The 21237-nt window shown below is 38.6% G+C and overlaps 1 protein-coding gene across 1 annotated transcript in view; it reads left to right on the forward strand.

The window, feature by feature from the left end:
* The first annotated feature begins 732 nt into the window (after nucleotides 1-732).
* stox2a (storkhead box 2a) overlaps nucleotides 733-21237 on the forward strand; it is a 66653-nt gene continuing 46148 nt past the window's right edge. The window contains exon 1 of the mRNA XM_026941226.3: nucleotides 733-1693. Within this exon, the coding sequence (XP_026797027.1) occupies nucleotides 1372-1693 (322 nt within the window). The 5' untranslated portion in view covers nucleotides 733-1371. The remainder of the gene's footprint in view (nucleotides 1694-21237) is intronic.

Genomic DNA, 21237 nt, shown 5'->3' on the forward strand with positions numbered 1-21237 from the left:
ACTGGTGGTGTCCTAGCCATGCTGTTATACAGAAACAATGCACACCGTCTGACCAATCAGATTTGAGCATTCAATGACACTGTAGTATAAATATATCTTCATTGTAAATCTATGGCAAATACTACAAGTTATATAAATAGACTTAAAAATAATGTATTGTATTTTACAAAATAATTTTGATGTTTTATTTTTTAAAGTGTCTAAAGTACAGAAATCAGCAGGATTATATTTTTCAGTTTAATTATGAAAATACTGATGAGGAACTTTTCAACTTTTGCATTTCATGTTTGTGTAAAAGCAAATCTTTCCCTTTATATTACAAAACACAGCAGTGAGAACACTAATGCAACAAACAAACAAACAAACAAACAAACAAACTCTTGAATTAGCTTAATCTCAAAAATATTCTAAAGTATACTAATTTTTTTTTTTTACATTCATATGCTTTAACTCTGTTATTTTGCTGTTTTAATGTGGCTTTATTTTATGTTATTATCTTTTAACCTAATCATGAAAAATGCATTAACTTTTTTTTTTTTTTAAATTAAAATATCGCGATATCGCGGGGAATTGATCGTTGTAAATATCGCGATATCGCGCACGCGGTCAGTATCGTGCATCTCTGCAGTCCAGCCTGTAGGTGGAGTGACGGAAACATCTGCACGCGCTCTCCTCCACCTCCTCCTCCACCTCCTCTTCCTTCTCTCGGTCTCTCGCTCGCGCCTCTCCGCCACGCAAAAACCCTACCGGAGGGAGCGTCTGGAGTCTCGAGCTGCCGGGACCGTAGAGCGCGCGCGGCACCGGGAGACAGAACGGAACAGCGCGCGCTGGTTCTTGTGCATGCGATTTCTGAGAGGAGTCATCAGTCGTTTGTGTGAGTGAGTGTGTGAGTGTGTTAAATTTTTTTAAATTATTTATTAAAAAAAAAAAAAAAAAAAAAACACACACGAGGCAGAGTCTCCAGCGCGCGAGCCTCCGTGAGGAGGAATGGAGGGAGGAGGGCGCGTGCCGGTGCGTTTCATAAAAGGCGTGAAGATGAACGGATGAATCCTGCGTGCGCGAGATGATGTGAGTTTGTAGCTCGCAACCCAGTGATGACTGACCGGTTTTCCTCCAGTGCATGTTTTTTATTATTATTATTATTATTATTATTATTATTCTTTTTATTATCGCATATCTACCGAGCGTGCGTTTCGTCATGATCTGAGGCTCGGTGATGGACTGCACGGATTTACCGTGAACTCGTTCCTCAGACCGCGTGTGAGCCAGTGAGATGTGGCGGTGTGTCGGGGTGTTGCATGCGCAGTGAAGCTGCAGTGTGGAGTGTAGCCTTCATGGCCTTCCTGTGAGAAGCTGCGTGAGAAGGAGGAGATGGAGAAGTTCCTGCAGATCGCACCTCACTCCCTGGCCATCGTGCTGAGCCGTGTGGGCTCGGACGACTCTCCCACGGTCACCGAGAAGCTCCAGCACCATCACACCGGATACGAGATCTTTGCAGACTTCAAAGCCGAGAACATGCAGCACTTCTGGAACAAGAAGGTGACGGACGCCATAGCGGAGACCTTCTTCCTGGGATGGATAGACGAGCACGTCCTGCTCATCCAGGGCAAGGAGGACCACTTGGAAGTGCTCAGGGAAGGATGGACGCGCAGGGCCCTCAAACCTCCACGAGGCTTCGAGATCAAGTGCATAGGTAAGTCAGGAGAAGCGGTGTGTGTCGCTGGACTCTCTGGAACGTTTGATGGTTTTCTCATTTGGTTGGTTTTCGCATTTTCTCCACTTCCTTTTCAGTATCTCTGTGATGACTTTAACCTCCTCGGATCTTCTCAAATCACATTAACGCCATTTACAACTCAAATGTATTATTTATTTTATCACATGAAACGTGTCTAGTATCCAAAATGGCTTCTTTAAGATGGTTTATATCGTATGAATTTGACCATAAAACAATTCTTTGGTTGTGACTTGAGATCATCTTGAGATCATTGCTGTTGTGATTACGAGGCTCGTCTAAAATCCACCAATAGGAGGACAGCAAACTCACGGCACAGCTCCACACACGCTAGCGGTGATGGAGAGTAAACGAAACGTGCTAATGGACAGAAACAAGTCTTACTTAATGTTTACAGGAGCCCGTTTTCTGCTGAATTCCAGATCCTTAGAAGATCTTCACCATACAGTATAATCTCACATGGAGAACACACACTTTCACAGAGTCTCTTATAAAATTCAGCCCTGAGTTTATTGAGATCTCGTACAATGTGATAAGTAATAATCTTAAAAGATGGCTGAAATCACGCAGTCTAAAACCTGCTTTAGTCTTGAGTCTGTGATACAGGGCTAGCGTAGCAACAGGTAGCCATGTTCTGATATCAAGAAAATTAACGAAACTATCACGATGATATTCCGATATTATCATGATACAGCCTTCTCAAGAAGTTTGCATTCAATGCAGCCTTAAAATCTGTACAAAAATGATGCACATTAAAGGACACCTTGCTTATGCTGTCTTTCCGAATGGGAGATGTTGCCTACCTAGGTGCCCTCGTTCCAAGGGGTGGTGTCGATGTAGTGTTGATAGAATTCCAGGAATAACATCATGTTAAATATCACAGTATATTGTATAACTGATTACTAGAAAGTGAAGGAGGATTAGCCCAATGATTAGCATCACAAAACATCCTGAGGAACATGTAAGCTAGCTGAATATGTCCATGTGGTGATTTTGGGTTCAAAATGTACAGTACATTATTATCTTCCACTCTGAACTGTGTAGTGTAGATGATCTAGAACCTCGATGTTTGTAGAGAAGTAATGTTTCAAATCAAACACTAATATTTTTTACTTACAAAAACAAGAGGACAAAACTGACTAATCCAAACCAGATCCAAGTATAACAGACAATAGTGTACCATATCGTAGTAGATCAGACCAGATCAGACCAGCCTAGCCACATCAGAGCAGATCAGACCAGATAAGACCAGACTAGACCATATCAGAGCAGACATCGGATCAGATTAGACCATATCAGAGCAGACATCGGATCAGATTAGACCATATCAGAGCAGACATTAGATCAGATCAGACTAGACCATATCAGAGCAGACATCAGATTAGACTAGACTAGACTAGACCATATCAAAGGAGACATGAAATCAGATTAGACCATATCAGAGCAGACATCAGATTAGACTAGACTAGACCATATCAAAGGAGACATGAAGTCAGATTAGACCATATCAGAGCAGACATCAGATCAGATTAGACCATATCAGAGCAGACATCGGATCAGACCAGACTAGACCATATCAAAGCAGACATGAAATCAGATTAGACCATATCAGAGCAGACATCTGATCAGACCAGACTAGACCATATCAGAGTAGCTCAGATCAGACTAGACCATATCAAAGCAGATCAGACCAGACCAGACCATATCAAAGCAGACATCAAACCAGAATAGACCATATCAGAGCAGATCAGACCAGGCTAGATCATATCAAAGGAGACATGAGATCAGACCATTCTATATCAGAGCAGATACGTGCAGATCACATCCGACAAGTTCAGATTAGACCAGACTAAAACAGAACAGGGCCAAACAGACCAGTCCAGATCAGACCAGGAAAAGGACTGATCAGATGATCTCAGATCAGACCAGAGTGGAAGAGGACAGAACAGCCTCACCTGAACAGTCTGTCCATTTAAACCTGACGGAAACTTGCAGTGCATTATGGGTAACGTGCACAGTCCCATCATCACCATTAGTGTATCTCATTAGTCTCATTAGTGTCTCATTAGAAAGTATTCTGTGTGTTCTAATGTTTTCATTAAAATGGCCGACCTTCTAGTGGAAGCTCTTAGTTGCGAGTGAATTTGGGAGAAAGCCGTTGTTGAGTGTTTCTGAAGAGGAAGCAGGTTGTATAGAACACGCTGCTGGACATTTTGTCCCTCATCCTGGCAGGACGACTGATAAGTGCTCTTTCGTGGAATTTTCCGGCGCAGGTGTGTGTGTGTGTGTGTGTGTGTGTGTTTAATGCCTGTGACTTAATGTGGAATACTTTTCAAATCCTGCTGTGTTTCCTTTTCTAACACACCTGAATTTACCTCATCAGTTCATTAAGACACCCTTCAGGAGGTGAAAAAAAATCTCTTTACTCCACATGTTGAGTAAAGAAACTTGCTTGCTTTTTTTAATTTTTGTACCATGGCTACAAGCGAAGCTTTGCATTTTAGCATCAAGATCATCACACACACTCTCCTCAAATAAAAAGCCTATAATTGATTTAAAATGTATAATTTGTAAAAGGTTTGGATTCAGATGAGATTAACATCAGATTTTGACGTCACAAATAAAAGTTGTTAATGAATAAAATAACTTTCATAACTGCACTATTCAAGCTAGCTAGCTACAAAAATGAAGAAAAAATATAAGTAGCTTGCTAGCATATCTGCTAAATAGCGCTATATGAATAAACACACTTAGCTAGAGCCTGGTCGAGGACATTACGGAGACGTTACTGATGACGTGAGATCAGCTGGAGATTTGAAATCTGTGACTCTTTAGCACACATTCAGGATTTTATTTCTGCCAAGTAGTTGTTCAGTGCCTGTGAACTTCCACCACATGGAATGTGCAAAGTCAATAATCATTAACTCGGTGTTTGTTTTGGGGGAATTTTAAATGGGTTTCATTTTCAGTGTGTATTTGTTTACATTTTAGAATGAAAAATTAATGAATTTCTTCTCACGCTGGGTTTTCAGGGGTTTTTGTTTTTGTTTTTTCTTTTTTTTTTTGATTCATGAGTTCAGCGCTCGGTCACTAACGGGTTTATAATTCTACTGGACAAACAAAATCGTTTCAAGGGTGAGAAACCAGCAAAATGGGAGTTGCATGAGTGATAAGGAGCGCCCACACACACACACACACATATACACACACACATATACACACACACACACACATATAAACACACACACGTTTGTCTTATCCTTGCAAGGACCTTCCATTGACATATTAATGCGGCTAATTAATGCTATGCTACACCTAAACATTAACACATACATCTACACACATAGTAACACACACACACACACACACACACACACTGCACTCCTGTGTTCAATGGGGATTAATGAATGTGCTGCAAGGAAACCTGGAGCTAAATGTTGAAAATTCTGCCATGTAGAGACACTAGACGTACATGTGTGTGTGTGTGTGTGTGTGTGTGTGTTGGTATATACAGTCCCCTCTGAAAGTATTGGAATAGCAAGATCAATTATTTTTATTTTTTATGCTTTACACTGAAGACATTTGGGTTTGAGATCAGAAGATGAATATGTGACGATAGATCAGTATTTCAGCTTTTATTTCCTGACATTTACATCTAGAACTGAGGACATGGCACCTTCGGTGGCAGGCCACACAATTTTTAGGTGAGCAAAAGTATTGGAACAGCTAGTCTTAAAGTAAATAACACTTAATATTTGGTTGCGTATCTCTTACTTGCAATAACTGCATCAAGCCGGTGACCCGCTGACATCACCAAACTGTTTCATTCTTCTTTTGTGACACTTTTCCAGGCTTGTAGTGCAGCTTCTTTCAGTTGTTGTTAGTTTTAGAGGGTTTCTCCCTTCAGTCTCCTCTTCAGGAGGTGAAATGCTGCTCAGTTGGGTTAAGGTCTGCTGATGGACTCGTCCAGTCAAAACCTTCCACTTTTTCCCCTGATGATACAGTATGTTTGTGTGGCAGTGTGTTTTGGGTCGTTGTCTTGCTGCCTGATGAAGTTCCTCCCAATTAGACTGGAGGAATTTCTGTGTAAATTGGCAGGCAGAAAGTTTCTGTAGCTTCTGAATTCATTCTGCTGCTACCATCATGAGCTCCATCATCAATAAAGATTAGTGAGTCTGTTCCAGAAGCAGCCATGCAAGCCCAAGCCATGACACTACCTCCACCATGCTTCACCCATGAGCTCGTATGTTTTGGATCATGAGCAGATCCTTTCTTTCTCCACACTTTGGTCTTTCCATCACTTTGATAGAGGTTCATCTTGGTTTCAGAGCTTTTGTGGATCATCTCTGTATTTCTTAGCAAATTCCAATCTGACTTTCAGATTCTAACTGCTGATGAGAGGTTTGCATCTTGTGGTGTGGCCTCTATATTTCTGCTCTCCAAGTCTTCTTCGAGTGGTGGATTGTGAAACCTTTACCCCTGCCCTGTGGAAGTTGTTGGTGATGTCACTGACTGTTGTTTTTGGGTTCTTCTTCTTAGCTTTCGCACTGTTTCTGTCATCAACTGCTGTTGTTTTTGTTGGCCAACCTGTTCCATGTCTGGTTGTTAGTACACCAGTGGTTTCTTTCTTTTTTATAATATTCCAAATTGTTGTATTGTCTATGCCCAATGCTTGTGCAATGCCACTGATGGAGTTTCCTTCTTTTCTCAGCTTCAAAATGGCTTTCTTGTCTCCCATAGACAGCTTTCTGGTCTTCATGTTGGTTTATCATTTTTAACAACAAATGCAGTTTTCACAGGTGAAACCCGGGGCTCAAACCAAGAGTAGACATTCAGAGCTATTAATTGTTTATACAGTCACTCTAACAGGGTACACCTGGGCATTATTTATTATTTATTATCTTTATATTTTTCTACTTGCATACCTGTCAGTCACATGTTCCTGTATTTTTTATCACTTGAAAAATGGGTGGGTTCAAACAAAAGGTGCCGTGTTCTAAGTGGATTAACACATGTAAAGATGTAAATATCAGGAAATGAAAGCTGAAAACTGATCTGATTTGACTCTAACTTCCTAAGAAGCTGGGAAATGTGAAAAAAAAAAGAATTTCACTGTGCTGTAATGTATGCGTGACAAATAAAGGCTTCTTTTTCTATGTGTGTGACTGTATAAATGTATGTGCGAAAGTGTGTGTGTGTGTGTGTGTATTCTTCAGAAGAAAGCTAACATTGTAGCTAACTTCAGATAACAGTAACATTAAATATTAGCTGCATTAACTATGTATATGTAATGTGGAGTAAAGATCAGCTAGCATGCTGTATGAAAGTTTGAAATGTGTGTGTGTGTGTGTGTGTGTGTGTGGTTCTCAGCTAAAGCTCAGGTCAGAGGTCATCACTAAGTTGGCGTCAGTGGTTTGTTATAAACGAGGGGATTTGATTAATCATTACTCAGGCACTTATAGCTATAAAACAAACACAGAACTGGCGGCTTTTCTCTCGTAAGTCATCAGTTTTTATGGCAGAACTGGACATTAAACATGGTTTTATTGACGGGACGGTCCTTGATGCTTTGTCTCTGCACCCCAGCACAATGAAACAATTATGCAATCAGTATGAGTTTAAATTATTGTTCTCCAAGTTAGAAATGAAACACATTGAAAACATGTGGAAGTGATCCATCATGGGGATCGTTAAGTAACACGCACATCTGATGAGATAATCTGACGAGGCTCTTAAAGAAAGCTACAGGCTCAATTATACTTTTGCGTACACACTTCGCGTATCTTCCCGTCATTTAAAGTGTCGCCAATGTAAATAGTGGTGACAGTATAGCATTATGTTACACAATGTCCAAAACTAAATAAACAAACTAACTTGGTGTCTCAAATCCCATCCCTGTGCACTTTTCTACACCATTATAAAGTACTAACACTAACCGGGTTTTCATGTTACAGTTAATGTTTCAATTTTAAACACCTCTCATGTAGCCTTCAAACCTGCACATCTGTTTTGCGGCACTAGTCATCTAGAGTTTCTAGGTTAGTAAGTACTTTTAAATGTTTTTGATTTGAGCCACAGGAGGATACAGTGGTTTAGTGGTTAGCACTGTTACCTCGCACCTCCGGGGTTGGGGGTTTGATTCCTGTCTCCGCCCTGCGTGTGTGGAGTTTGCATGTTCTCCCCGTGCTTCTGGGGTTTCCTCTCGGCATTTCTAAATTGTGTGTGTGCGATTGCGCACTGCGATGGGTAGGGTTGGTGGCCCCGGGATACGCTCTAGGTGACCCTGTGTTGGATAAACTGTACAGAGAATGGATGGAGGGATTTGAGACGCAGCTCATGACAATAATCAAGATGGCAGCAGAAAGTTTTAAAGAGAGACAGAGATCGTTAATGTGTTTAATGTTGCTGTGCGTGAAATCGCCAAGCATTACAGTTCGACTTGGAAAGCTGATGGACAGGGATGCTCTGGCTCTGGTGTGCCATCCAGTGGATGTCACTTTTAATCCTCCAGATGTCATGCGTCAAGTATAAACCGGTGTTAAGTGGAGGACTGGGTCAGCACTAGGGGTTGTACAGACTAGTCAGGCAATGAAAAAAAAAAAAAAACAGTGTGGCAGAAGATAAAGAAAGCAGCTGGATGTATTTTGTTAGTTAAAAATTATTTCAGACTAGAAGAACCCATTACTCCAATAAATTTTTTCTTCTGCTTTAACTGAACGTTCACTTTGATTTCACTTTACATGACAGGTAGAAGTGTGTGTAGAGAGTGTGAAGTTTTTTTTTGTTTTTTTGTGAATCCTGCTCCTGCAGTTATTTTCGGTGTCCTTAAACGCTAAATAATATTTAAATAAAATCCTTGCACTGTGGCGTAGTGAATTCTGTCATGATCAGTGATGTGGCTGTGTGCATGCAGAGCCGTGGGTTGCGCATCACTCCGAGTCAGATCAGTAGCGCATGCTGGCTCAAAGAGGGGAGCTCGTCCAGACTCGTTTTCAGATGCTACTGGAGATTGGAGGTTGGAGATGAACATGGTGGAAACATCTCCTGACACTGCTGTAGATATTGCATCCTCCATCAGAGGAAGGGGGCTCACTGAGCTGTAAGGACGAATTTGTTGATGGACACAAGCTTCCATGCTGCGCGCTCTCAGTTTCAGAATCAGCAGTTTTAGCTGAGCTGCAATTTTAAGAACTGGTAGTGTAACATGATACACAGTTTCATGTGTTTTTTGTGTTCATTGCTGCACAAATGAAACAGCCTAAAAACAGTGATATCCTGAAACGGCTTTTGGGTTAAACACTGAAAGGACAACTAGTCAAATACTTTTGAATTACTGATCGACTTGTAAAACTTTATAGTCACGCAAACCTTACTGATTGGAAAAGGGAATAGCAGCGTGTTTTAAGTTCTTTCAAAGTGAAATGATGACACTGTCTAAAAAAACATGTGATTTTACACCAAATTTGTAGTAATTATAACAAGGGAGAGAGATTTAGTTGCATTTGATATTTGAGAATTTCTGAAACTCGTAAATTGAGGTTGAGGAGGACTTGCAGAGATTTTAAAGTTTTTAAAGTTGGATGTGTTTGAAACGAAGCGAATGATGACAGAGTTGCAGTCTGTAATTTCATTTTCAAAGCTTTTTTTAAAACTTTAATTGGAAATGTTTGTCTCAGTGATGGGCGTCATGATGGAACTGCTGGAAGTTTCCTTCACATTTCTTTAGGGATAATTGTATATAATCAAATGTTTGAAGGTTAAAGTGTGAGATACTCAGCATGCTAGTACGCAGCGTGTCGATTTTCTAAAGCGAACAGATTTATGCGTTGTAAACCTACCTTCTTGTCTGAGCTCATTTTTTCTTCTTAGCACAATACCTGTGGAGTGCGAGAATCTGGAGAAGCCTTTCATTACCCCTTTAGAAGTGCAGGAAATAGGAGCCGTGGTGGTGCTTGTGGTGGTGGTGGTGGAGCAGGATGGATGGATGGTTTCCTCTGAACATGCGGGCGATGAGGTTTCACATTTCGAGGGAGGTCACAGATCAGGAATTTCGGGTGCTTCCTGAACAAGGCTCACACACAGGTAGATTACAAAAAGGAAGGAGGAAGGTGTGTGAGGATCTGACACTGACTTCACACATGCAGCATGGAACAGCGCAAAGCTTACCGGTTGAGTTCGTGATCATATTTAAGCTCAAAAAGCATAAAAATAAGATACAGTTGAGTTAATGGCTGAAAATTGAACTCTTTGTTTTTTTTTTATTCCTTTTTGAAACTCTCTTTAGCCAGATTTGAACAGGATTCATTTACATGCTGGTGTGGAGGAATGAAATCATTTGCAGCAGCTCCTCTGTGATTTTATTTCTGTTTTGATCAGACATGTTGGTGTTTTTCTCCCTCCTCCCTTGAGAAAATTACACACTGCATTACCGGCGGTATTATTTTGACGAACTCTGCGGTCGTCTCATCGTTTTAGTCCCGTTCCAGATCTACACCGCTGTGATTTTGCAGAAAGTTGCTGCCTACTGCATTGGGGAAGAAGTTTTTTGATCACTACTGTGCACTTTTTTAGTCGTCTAGTGCGTGAATCCATATTAAACCATCGAAAAATCAGAAGAGCGTGATCTCGCAGACTGATTAAAGGAGCTGGTATAATGAGGACTACAGCTATAAACCATGTTTTTAACTATAACATGCTCTGACGTTAGCGTGTAACTAATGTATATTATAGCAAATACATTTATTAAAAAAAGGTTTAAAAAAAGGTTAGACACAGATATTTTTCATGTGTGTGTGTAAAATAAAGGAAGGTCACTGTCTGTGTGTTTCTGTATCTCTGCTCTAAACAATGAAACTTATGACTTGACAATGTCTCGCCACGCCGAGTGTGTTTCCGTTCCAAACCAGAGGAGGAAGGAAGGAGTAAGGACCAGCAGGAAAAGGAACCAATGCTACAGCGCGCACACACAAACACACACACACACACACACACACACACACACACATGCACGCTAACAATCACTGTAGTTTATCAATAGCAGGAAAGGGAGGAGAAGATGGGAGAGAATAGAGGGAAATGAGCAGAGCAATAACAAATCAACACTACAGAGTGAGGGAGTGAGGGAGTGAGGGAGTGAAGGAGTGAATGAGGGAGTGAGTGAGTGAGTGAGTGACTTAGTGAGGGAGTGAGTAACGTAGTGAAGGAGTGAGTGAGGGAGAGCGTGAGTTAGTGAGTGAGTGAATGAGTGAATAAATGAATGAGGGAGAGAGTGAGTTAGTGAGTGAGTAAGAGAGTGAGAGTAAGTGAGAAATGGAGTGAATGAGTGAGTGAGGGAGTGAGTGATGGAGTGAATGAATGAGTGAGGGAGTGATTGAGGAAGTTGATGAGTAAGGGAGTCAATGAGTTAATGATGGAGTGAGGGAGGGAGTGAGTGAGGGAGTGATGGAGGGAATGAGAGTGAGTGACTTATTGAGGGAGTGAGTGAGTGAGTGAGTTGGTGATGGATTGAGTGTTTGAGTGAGGGAGTAAGTTGGTGAGTGAGTAAGGGAGTGAGTGAGTGAGTGAGTGAGTGAGGGAATGGCTGAGTGAGGGAATGGGTGAGTGAGGGAGTGAATGCATAAGGGAGTGAATGAGGGAGTGAGAGAGGGAATGAGTGAGTGAGTGAGTGAGTGAGTGAGAAAGGGAATGAGTGAGTGTGTAAGGGAGTGAATGAGTGAGTGAATGAGTGAGTGAGTGAGTGAGGGAGTGAATGAGAGAGTGAATGAGTGAGTGAGTGAGTGAGGGAGTGAATGAGAGAGTGAATGAGTGAGTGAGTGTGTAAGGGAATGAAGGAGTGAGTGAGTGAGTGAATGAGGTTATTTCTTTAACACAGGTCACATTAAACACTCAGGTGTGTGTATCAGAGATACAGTCTGTTATACAAATTCCTCTCCACACCTCTAACTGAAAAAGAGAAAAACAATAAAATGGAAGTAAGAAGAAGAAAGAAGGACAAACTGAGTAAAAAATAAATAAATAAAAACTTAATAAAATAAATAAAGAAAAACAGTAAAAACAGAATGAAAAAAAGAATAGAAACATTTCATTTAAAAAACAAGAAAGAAAGAAAGAAAGAAAAAGAATTATTTTCCCTGCATTCATTTCCCTCAGTGACTTTCACATCATTATAGACAGTGTAGTGTGTGAGTGTGTGTGTGTGTGTGTGTGTGTGTGTGGGACTGGGTGATGTGTCATCAAGGTGAGCTGAGTTACCTGCAGCACCAGCCGTGTGTGTGTGTATGTGTGTAAGTATAAGTGTAAGATACATATTTGGCTCATGATGTGGCAGGGTTCTGTCAGCACACACACCATACTTAAAACTTAAAGAAGGTGTACACACACACACATCAAAGTACAGAACAGTGTTGAACACACACACACTCTCACACACAACACACACACACAACACACACACACAACACACACAAACCTCACATAAACACATAATGACTGCATACAAACATGAAAAATGCTACAAGAGTAGACACACACACAGAAGTGCAGACATCTCTCTCTCTCTCTCTCTCACACACACACACACACACACACACACACAGTAGTGTTAGTGTTGATCAGTGGTGTGTGTGTGTGCTGTTACCCGAGTTCCTCTCACCCCGTCACACACACTGCCCTGCTGGAATGTGGATGATTTTCATTCCTATAACTCTGTACATTTACACTTCACTCAGTATTTTACAGTTCATGGACACACACACACACACACACACACACACACACCGTCAGGGCAATTTTAAACTTTACTCACATGCTCTCTCTCTCTCGCAACAAAATCTAGAAAAATAGAAAGAAAGAATGAAAGAAAGCAAGTGAAAAAAAACCCCAGAAAAATAACTGAAATATAGTTGAAGTTAAAAAGAAAAACATCCAAGGACAAAAGCAGAAAGAAGAAAGAAAATTAAAGAAAAAAAGTTAAAGAAAGAAAGACAGAAAGAAAAAGTAGGTTAATAATTGAAAAGCAAAAAGAAATAAGAGGGGAAGCAAGAAGAATAAACTAGCACAAACAGAAAAAAGAATATAAAAACAAATGACAATAAAAAACAAAGCGAAAGTGAAAAAAGAAAGGAATTTTAAATACAAGAAAGAAAGAAATTTAATAAAATAAGAAAGAGAAAGAAAACGAGAACAATTAAGAGAAAAACAAGAGAAAGGTAAAAGAAAGAAAGAAAAAAAAAAGAAAAATCCAGAAAGTAACTGAAAATAAAAAAGGATAAAAGGGGAAAACACAGAAAAAAAGAAAAAACAATTATAATTAATGAAAAGAAACTAAAGAAAGAATGAAAGAATTAAGTAGGACTCAGTTTGGGGGCGTGGCCAAACGCTGAAGGCGGAGTTAAACATTAGACGTGATTCAGATGATAATATGGTTCACGTTTGATTCTTATTTTTTTAATTTATTTTTTAAAATGCAGATGTACGTTTTATTTCTGACCCAAAAGTGAGTGTGTGTTAAAGATTGAGTTTGCGTGATGAAAAAAGCAAACTTCAGACACTGAACATGTCTCAGCTGATTTTCTTTTCTTTTTCTTTTTTCTTTACCAAACTTTGCTTGAATTCTTTTCTCCAGAGCGTGTTAAGTGTATTATATATTAATTATATTAATTACATTAGATGTATTTACTGTATATTATAATAATTAGATTAAGTGTGTTATATTACGTGTATTTATTTATATTACACTTTATTTATATTTATAAGTGTATTTATCTATAGTATATGAAGTGTATTATAGATTATTCTCTTGTCCTTGCTGTGTTACAAGGTTAGTTAAACAGTTTCCACGTGACACATTGTGCACTCGTCACTCAGACAGATCACGTGCTTCTGCTCTCACGTCTCTCAGAATAGCCGAGGTGTTCGTCACAGTGGCGTCACACTGGGGAAAGTTTTGTGAACAGATCATTTCTGCGTCTTTACAAGTTCTCACTTGAGCGTGTCTGTGCTGCATGCTGTGAAAGCATGAAATTACAGTGAGGAGGATAATAACGCTTCTGCTCACGTGGCAGCCTGGAAAAGCACGTGAGCACGTGCAGCGTGTGTTCTGTGTTCAGCCTTAACATGACCATGAAATGCTGATGGATTTTGCTGATGTATTTCCTGTTTAAACAGGAAGTTAGGGAGAGTGTTCTAGGGATTGACTGAACATTAGTGAGCATTAGCAGCATGTATACTCGCTGTGTATCATTAGCTAACGAGCTGCTACTGTTTGTTTAGGGATTGTTAAGGATTATGCATTCTAGAGAGCATTTGATTGGACGCAAATTGGACAAGTGCAGGATGAAATCAGCAAAACTTTTTCATCAAGTAAACTGTAAATAGTAAACTGGAAAAATAAAACAAGAACATCTACAAAACACATTTTTAAAAATATACAGGACACTGCGAAAGTCTTAGGCACATGCGAAGAAATGCTGTAGAGCAAAGACGCTTTCAGAAATATAGAAATTAAATGTTAAAAATCCTATAAAGAGCAGTAAACAGTAATAAATGAAACAGAGTCAATATTTAATGTGACGATCCTTCGCGTTTAAATAAATAAAGCAGTATCTGAGGTGCAGTGTGTGCAGTTTTATAAGGAAATGAGCTGGAAGTGTTACTGAGCATCTTGCAGAAGCAGCCACAGTTCTTCTGGAGACTTTGACTGTCGACTCGCTTCTTATTTCTGCAGCGAAACCCAGCAGCCTTCATTATGTTTTTATCTGAAAAGTGTCTCTTATGGAATCTGCTGCTTTCTTTACTGACATACAAACATTTTTCTGTAACATTTATATTTGTGCTGGAAAACTAATGTTTGGAATCTAAAATGTTTTTGTACTGAATCAATAATGTAGAAGTCAGAAAATAAACATCTATAACAAAGTTTGTACTAAAAAAAATAGAATTATAAGACTTTTGCACAGCACTGTATACTTGCTTATGGTGTATATGCAGTGCCAAAAAAACCCTTTAAAACACCAATTTAAATTTTATAGGTACTTCAGTTTGGGGCAGACGGGTGTGAGGGGTGTGTGGGATGTTAAACAGACAGAGGAAAGGCAGTGGGATGTAAAAGACGTGCAGTTGCTGTTACTTTTGCTTTGCACAGAGTTTAAAACACACGGCTGGATTCACAAGTCTGCAACGTCCATGTTTATGTGGGGAATTTAAGCTTCTTGAGAGTCGAGTTACGCAGCTGCTTAAGTGGATTTACTGAGCTCCACGTTCAGATTATTAAAATCACCTGTGTGTGGTTTACGCCTCTGCGCCTGCCTGTTTTTCTTGAGTAGATGTGTCTAAGACAGGATTTTAAAATAGCATCTAATAGTGTCTATGGCTACATCCACATTCATCCGGATAGAAAACTGAAAACTGCATTTTCGTTTTAAAATGCTCTCCGTCTACACTGGCATTTTCAAACGCTTTCTAAAAATTGCTTGTCCACACTAAAATGTCTGAAAACACTCACGTCCCTGCGTCATTTCCGTCAGATGTTTATTTGAAAATGCGATCTGAAGGTTGTACAAAGTGATTAAGAGGGTGGAGTTAGGGGGCTTGGTGGGGTGTTCAGTGTGTACTTATGTTTTCAGCTGAATTGTATTTCCTTTTCTCTGAAAAAACTGAATAAACAAAGTTAAACAATTTTTACTGATGAGAAACAATGGTTTTTGTATGTGAAAACATGATAAAAATGTCACTCCTTCATTATTAGTGGCTGATGAGCTGCTGCCACCTGCTGGTGTGGAGGTGTAACACAAGCTCTAATCTTATTTACTGATAAAAACGTCCTAAATCATGGACTTGTCTTTACAAATGGCGGATAAAGTATTTAAGGAAGATTTTGATATGAATTTACAACAAAAATATGCTTATAATTTTCTGTATTTCTGCATTTGAGGTGACAGGAAAACTAAAAAAACATTTTTTTTAGTTTAACTATTGCTTTAAATCTTCTGTAAAATCTTTCCTCAGCTTTTTAGAGACTCAAGTCCATTCATGTCGTAGTTCCTTCCCCAAAATCTCAGACTGTGTTTAAAACGAGGCACTTTTCTGAATCAGGACACGAGCTGCGGTTATACACACACAAACACACACACACACACACACACACACACACACTCACACACACACTCCTCTCTCGTTCTTTAGCTGCAAAGCCGGTGAGCTCATCGGCTGTTGCCATCACGTTGTCATGGTTACGGCTGCTGTTGCGGCTTAGAGAGAAGATGGCTGTCGTGTGTGAGTGTGTGTGTCTGTCTGCGTGTGTGTGTGTCTGTGTGTGCATGTGTGTATGTGTGTGTTTCACTCCTCTTTCCTTTTGTATGAATGAACAGAGTGAGCATAGTCCCTCCTCCCTCTCTGCCTGTCTGTCTGTCTGTCTCTCTCTCTCTCTCTCTCTCTCTCTCTCTCTCCCTGTCTCTCTCTCTCTGTCTCTCTCTGACTGTCTGTCTCTCTCTCTCTCTCTCTCTGTCGCTATCTGACTGTCTGTCTCTCTCTCTGTCTCTCTCTTGCTCTTTCTCTCTCTCTGTCTCCCACTGCCTGTCTGTCTCTGTCTATCTCTGTCTCTTTCTGTCAACCTGTCTTACTCTCTCTCTCTTTCTTTCTCTGTCTCCTGCTGTTTGTCTCTGTCTTCCTGTCTGTCTGTCTTTGTCTCTTTCTCTATATTTCTCTCTCTCTGTCTCTCTTTTTCTCACTCTCTGCTGGAGTGTATGTTAGACACAGATGGAGTTCACTTGACAGACAGACAGATAGACAGACAGATAGATAGATAGATAGATAGATAGATAGATGGAAAATAAACACCATCAGAACTGAAAAAAGGCAGAAATAGTGCACATTTAGTCGCCTTATTATAGTAGACACTAAAACAGGATTCATAATTTAGTGCCCTGACTGTAGAGCACTAATACAGGAGTCACGGTGTAGTGTACTTACTGCACATGTGCTGTAACTGATTGACTTTACTGTATGTGTATAATAGGAATAAAGATGAATGAATGAATATTATGTGTATGAGCTTTACTGAACTCTGAGCTGCAGTAACAGGTCTCTGCCATTAGGTGGTGCTGTAACGCTGAGAATAAGCAGCACTCGATAGTTTTTCAGGCTTCATGAAGAGTCTCAGAGTCACTGATCTGGGATCAGCCTTTTTTACAGTCACACTCAGGCTGTTTAAATATGAGTCCTCAAATCTGAACCGAGAATTGCTCCATTAACTGCTATTCTAGTGAAAATAGTCACACTAACGTTGACAAGATGGCGTCTTTACAAAAAGACACACAGTCACTAGAAACTGGAACACACCCTGACTACACCGTTTCCATCAACGCTTACACCTCGTTCACGACGAGACACTTTACTGCGATATTCAGGCTTCTGTTGTCAACCTTCTGCACTTCAAAACGTTATATTTAGTATCCTAAAGTCTGGATTTCTAAAAGGTTCTGTGTAAAACTCTACAACAGACGCACTTACTCTTTTAGGAAACTAAAAACCCTGTAACTATGGTGGATGGAATGCACACTCACGCATTTAAACAACAACAACAACAACAAACACAAATAACTTTTGTATGCCTAGAAACCTGGAAGTATAACAAAAGATAAAAAATAAAATGGTTCTACGAGTGTGTGTGTAAACAGTCCTTTGCTTTGGCTTGGGACGCCGCTGAAACAGGAAGCAGTCACAAGTTAAATGTCTACTATAAAAATCTCCGAAAATAAATATTATAAACAACAGCATATTAAAACTCTCATAACTAGTATGCAGATTACTTACTAGTATAGTAAATAGACATTATATAAATATATAGTAATTAAACACTAACACGTATTTTCCAACTACTAAATATACAGCGGATAAAAAAAGGCTACACACCCCTGTAAAAATGGCAGGTTTTTGTGAAGTAAAAAAATTAAACGAAGATAAATCATGCCAGAACTTTTCCCACCTTAATGTTAAATTGCATAGTATACAAATAAAATGGAAAACAGTCATAACCTTTTTAGGTAAAATAAAAATAAAAACTTTTATTAAACAAAAACCTGGTTGCATAAGTGTGCACACCCTTAAACTAATACACTGTTGAAGTACCTTTTGATTTTATTACACCACTCAGTCTTTTTGGCTAAGAGTCTATCAGCATGGTGCATCTTGACTTGCCAATATTTTCTCACTCTTTCTTGCAGAAACATTCCAGATCCGTCAAATCGTAAGAGTATCTCCTGCACACAGCTCGCTTCAGGTCACTCCACAGATTTTTAGCTGGATTCTGGTCTGGGTTCTGACTCGATCATTCAAAAACATTGATCTTTTGGTTAATCCGTTCCTTCGTTGATTTGGACGTGTGCTTTGGGTCATTGTTGTGCTGAAAGGTGAAATTTCTTTTCATCTTCAGCTCACTAGCAGACCCCTGAAGGTTTTGCACTAAAATAAACTCATATTTGTAGCTATTCATGATTCCCTCCACCTTGATAAAACCTGCAGTTCTGGCTGAAGAAAAGCAGCCCTAAAGCATGATGCTGCCACCACCATGCTTCACCGTAGGGATGGTGTTCTTTTGGTGATTTTTTTTTTTTTTTTTTGATATTTTACCTTTTGGAATTATGGAATTATTATACCTTTTGGAATTGGTCTCATCAGACCATAACACATTTTGCCACATGGTTTGGGGTGATTTAGTTGAGCTTGGATGTTTTTTGTGAGAAAGGGCTTCTGTCTATCCACACTACCCCACAGCCCAGACATGTGAAGAATATGAGAGATTGTTGTCACATGCAGAGAGTAATCAGAACTTGTCAGATGTTCCTGCAGCTCCTTTAATGTTGCTGTTGGTCTCTTGGTGGCCTCCCTGGTACGTTTTTGTCTTGTCCTTTTATAAATTTTGGAGGGACATCCTGTTCTTGGTGATGTCACTGTGGTGCTCCATTTTCTCCACTTGTTGATGATGGCCTTCACGGTGTTCCATGGTACATCTCATTGCTTTGAAATTCTTTTATACCCTTCTCCTGATTGATACCTTTTGACAAGTGAGATACTGTACATGTTTTGTAAGCTCTTCAGCAGTCAGATGAAACCAAGAAGATGTGAAGCAACTCGTATAGAAACAGCTGGTCTTTATTTGAGAATAATTTCATTGATGATAGCTGTATGATAATTACTTTTGAACATGAGATTGAATGTGATTGGTTCATTCTGAACACAGCCTCATCCCCAATTATAAAAGGGTGTGCAAACTTATGCAACCAGGTTATTGTAACTTTTTTTATTTTTCCTATTTTTCCCTAAAATGTTTCTGATTGTTTTTGACTTAATTGTTTATACGTTGTAATTTCACATCGATGGTAGAAAAAGTTCTGACTTTATGTATCTTGGTTTCATTTTTTACTTCACAAAAACCTGCCATTTTAACAGGGGTGTGTAAACTTTTTATATCCACTGTAAGTCCTGAAAGCAATATAAACATAAATAAAAATACAACACACCATAAAAAATAAATAATATATAAATAGTACAATATCAGCAAGTAATAAATATATACAGTAAATAAATAATATAATAAATAGTAGCATATTTTAAAAATGAAATAATAAAATACTTTCATTGAAATATCAATATAGTAATTAATTAATATGAAAAATATTATATAAACTTTTTTACTTTAGCAATAATAATAATAATAATAATAATAATAATTCCAACAGTTCCAAAGAGTTAAATGCTTTCAACAGAATAGATAATAAATTGATTAATCAATATATTTAACAAATAAAGAATTATATAATCAATACAAAAAAATACACTGTTATATTATTTTGATTATATTAATTTGTTTATAATTTAAGAATTTAAAATTATTATACAATTGTTTAATATCTTAGAGCTGTATTATAAAAATAGTCATATTATTGCGATTACTTAGAAATGAAATGAATAAAATGCAATAAATGAACACAAATAAATTAGAAATATAAATAAACAGCAAATAAATAAATGCTACATAAATAAATAATAATAATAAACAGTATAATATCAAAAGAAATGTATATGTATATAACTTTTGACTTTACTGTATAGTATAAAAATAATATAAACCAAATAAAAAAAAATCAACGTATGTAATCAAATTATATAAAATATATCACACACACACACACACACACACACACTCTTGTTTCTGATTGTCCGTTACACACTGTGAAATGAATTGAGTGTGTGTTTAGTAAAGGGGCGGAGTAACAGGTTCAGGGGGCGGAGTCAGTCATTTAACCCCGCCCCTCACTTGTATCTATCAGGAGCACAGCATGACATCAGCATTGTTAGCTGTTTATTAGCGGTTCATACGAGTGTGACACAAACACACTCAGTGTTAAGTCTGTTGTATGCTCGCAATGCATTGTGGGTAAAACACACATTAGAATGGATTCCGTGAGTTTGGGATGTGACTGAAAATAAACTCTAACAAGACATGGAGACTGAGCTGTGACGTTAAACATTTAGGTGTAAATTTACTTTTAATTAAATGTTTCTTTAGTACCAGGAATTTTATTTCTAAACAGCATTATCAGCACTTTTAAACTCTCAGTGATCTTGTTATAGAAATCCATAACATTTAATAAATAAATGACATTTCTAAGGATTAAAGCCACAATCACGCATCCATAAAGTTGCTTTATTCGCTATTGCGCTATCCATGTTAGAGCCCTAGATATGTTACACATATCTACAGCATGGATGTCCACATGTTTGTGTGTGTGTGTGTGTGTGTGTGTGTGATCACAAGCTGATTTACTAACAGGCTTTATGAAGAATTGTGTCTTTCACATGAGCAAAAAAAAAAAAAAAAAACTACACATCTATTTTACTTGTTTGCTTTAACAAATATGCAGTTTTGGGGATAATGCAAATTAGATGAATTTATCACCTGCATTAGAATTTACTAAACCTGAAAGTCAAATTTGGTCTTATTTACCAACTTTTGTGTAAATATTTTCATTGAGTGGTGTATAAACGCCGATTTTCCTCATATTCACGTGTGTATGTTGATGAATGGCAATCATCGGGAAGTTACTGGGAGTGTGTACGGCACTGCTGATTTGCATTTAGGAACACATACAAGACTTCATAAAAGGCAAAGCTCACAGAGTGGAAATCACAAAATAGCTACTAAACGGCTAAAGAAGAAGAATTTCTGAGAGGCAGAAGAGTAAGTACTTTTATACATCTACAAGAATTAAAAAATATTATTTAGCAGCATAACTAGCGGAGTCACAGCACCAACAAAGGCCAAAATATGGAGAGAAACCAAGAGTCCTCACTGATGCGGTCTTGGAAAAGCAGGGCACTATGTTTAAAGCAAACATGCCAATCACGGCAAAATGTGAAAAGTTGAAAATAAAGATTTCTTTAAATATCCACTGCCTCCTAAGAGCATCATGTGCTAACTCCCAGCTAACTTCCAGTAATATAAACTC

Source organism: Pangasianodon hypophthalmus, chromosome 3 (assembly GCF_027358585.1).
Source record: "Pangasianodon hypophthalmus isolate fPanHyp1 chromosome 3, fPanHyp1.pri, whole genome shotgun sequence".
NCBI lineage: Eukaryota > Metazoa > Chordata > Actinopteri > Siluriformes > Pangasiidae > Pangasianodon > Pangasianodon hypophthalmus.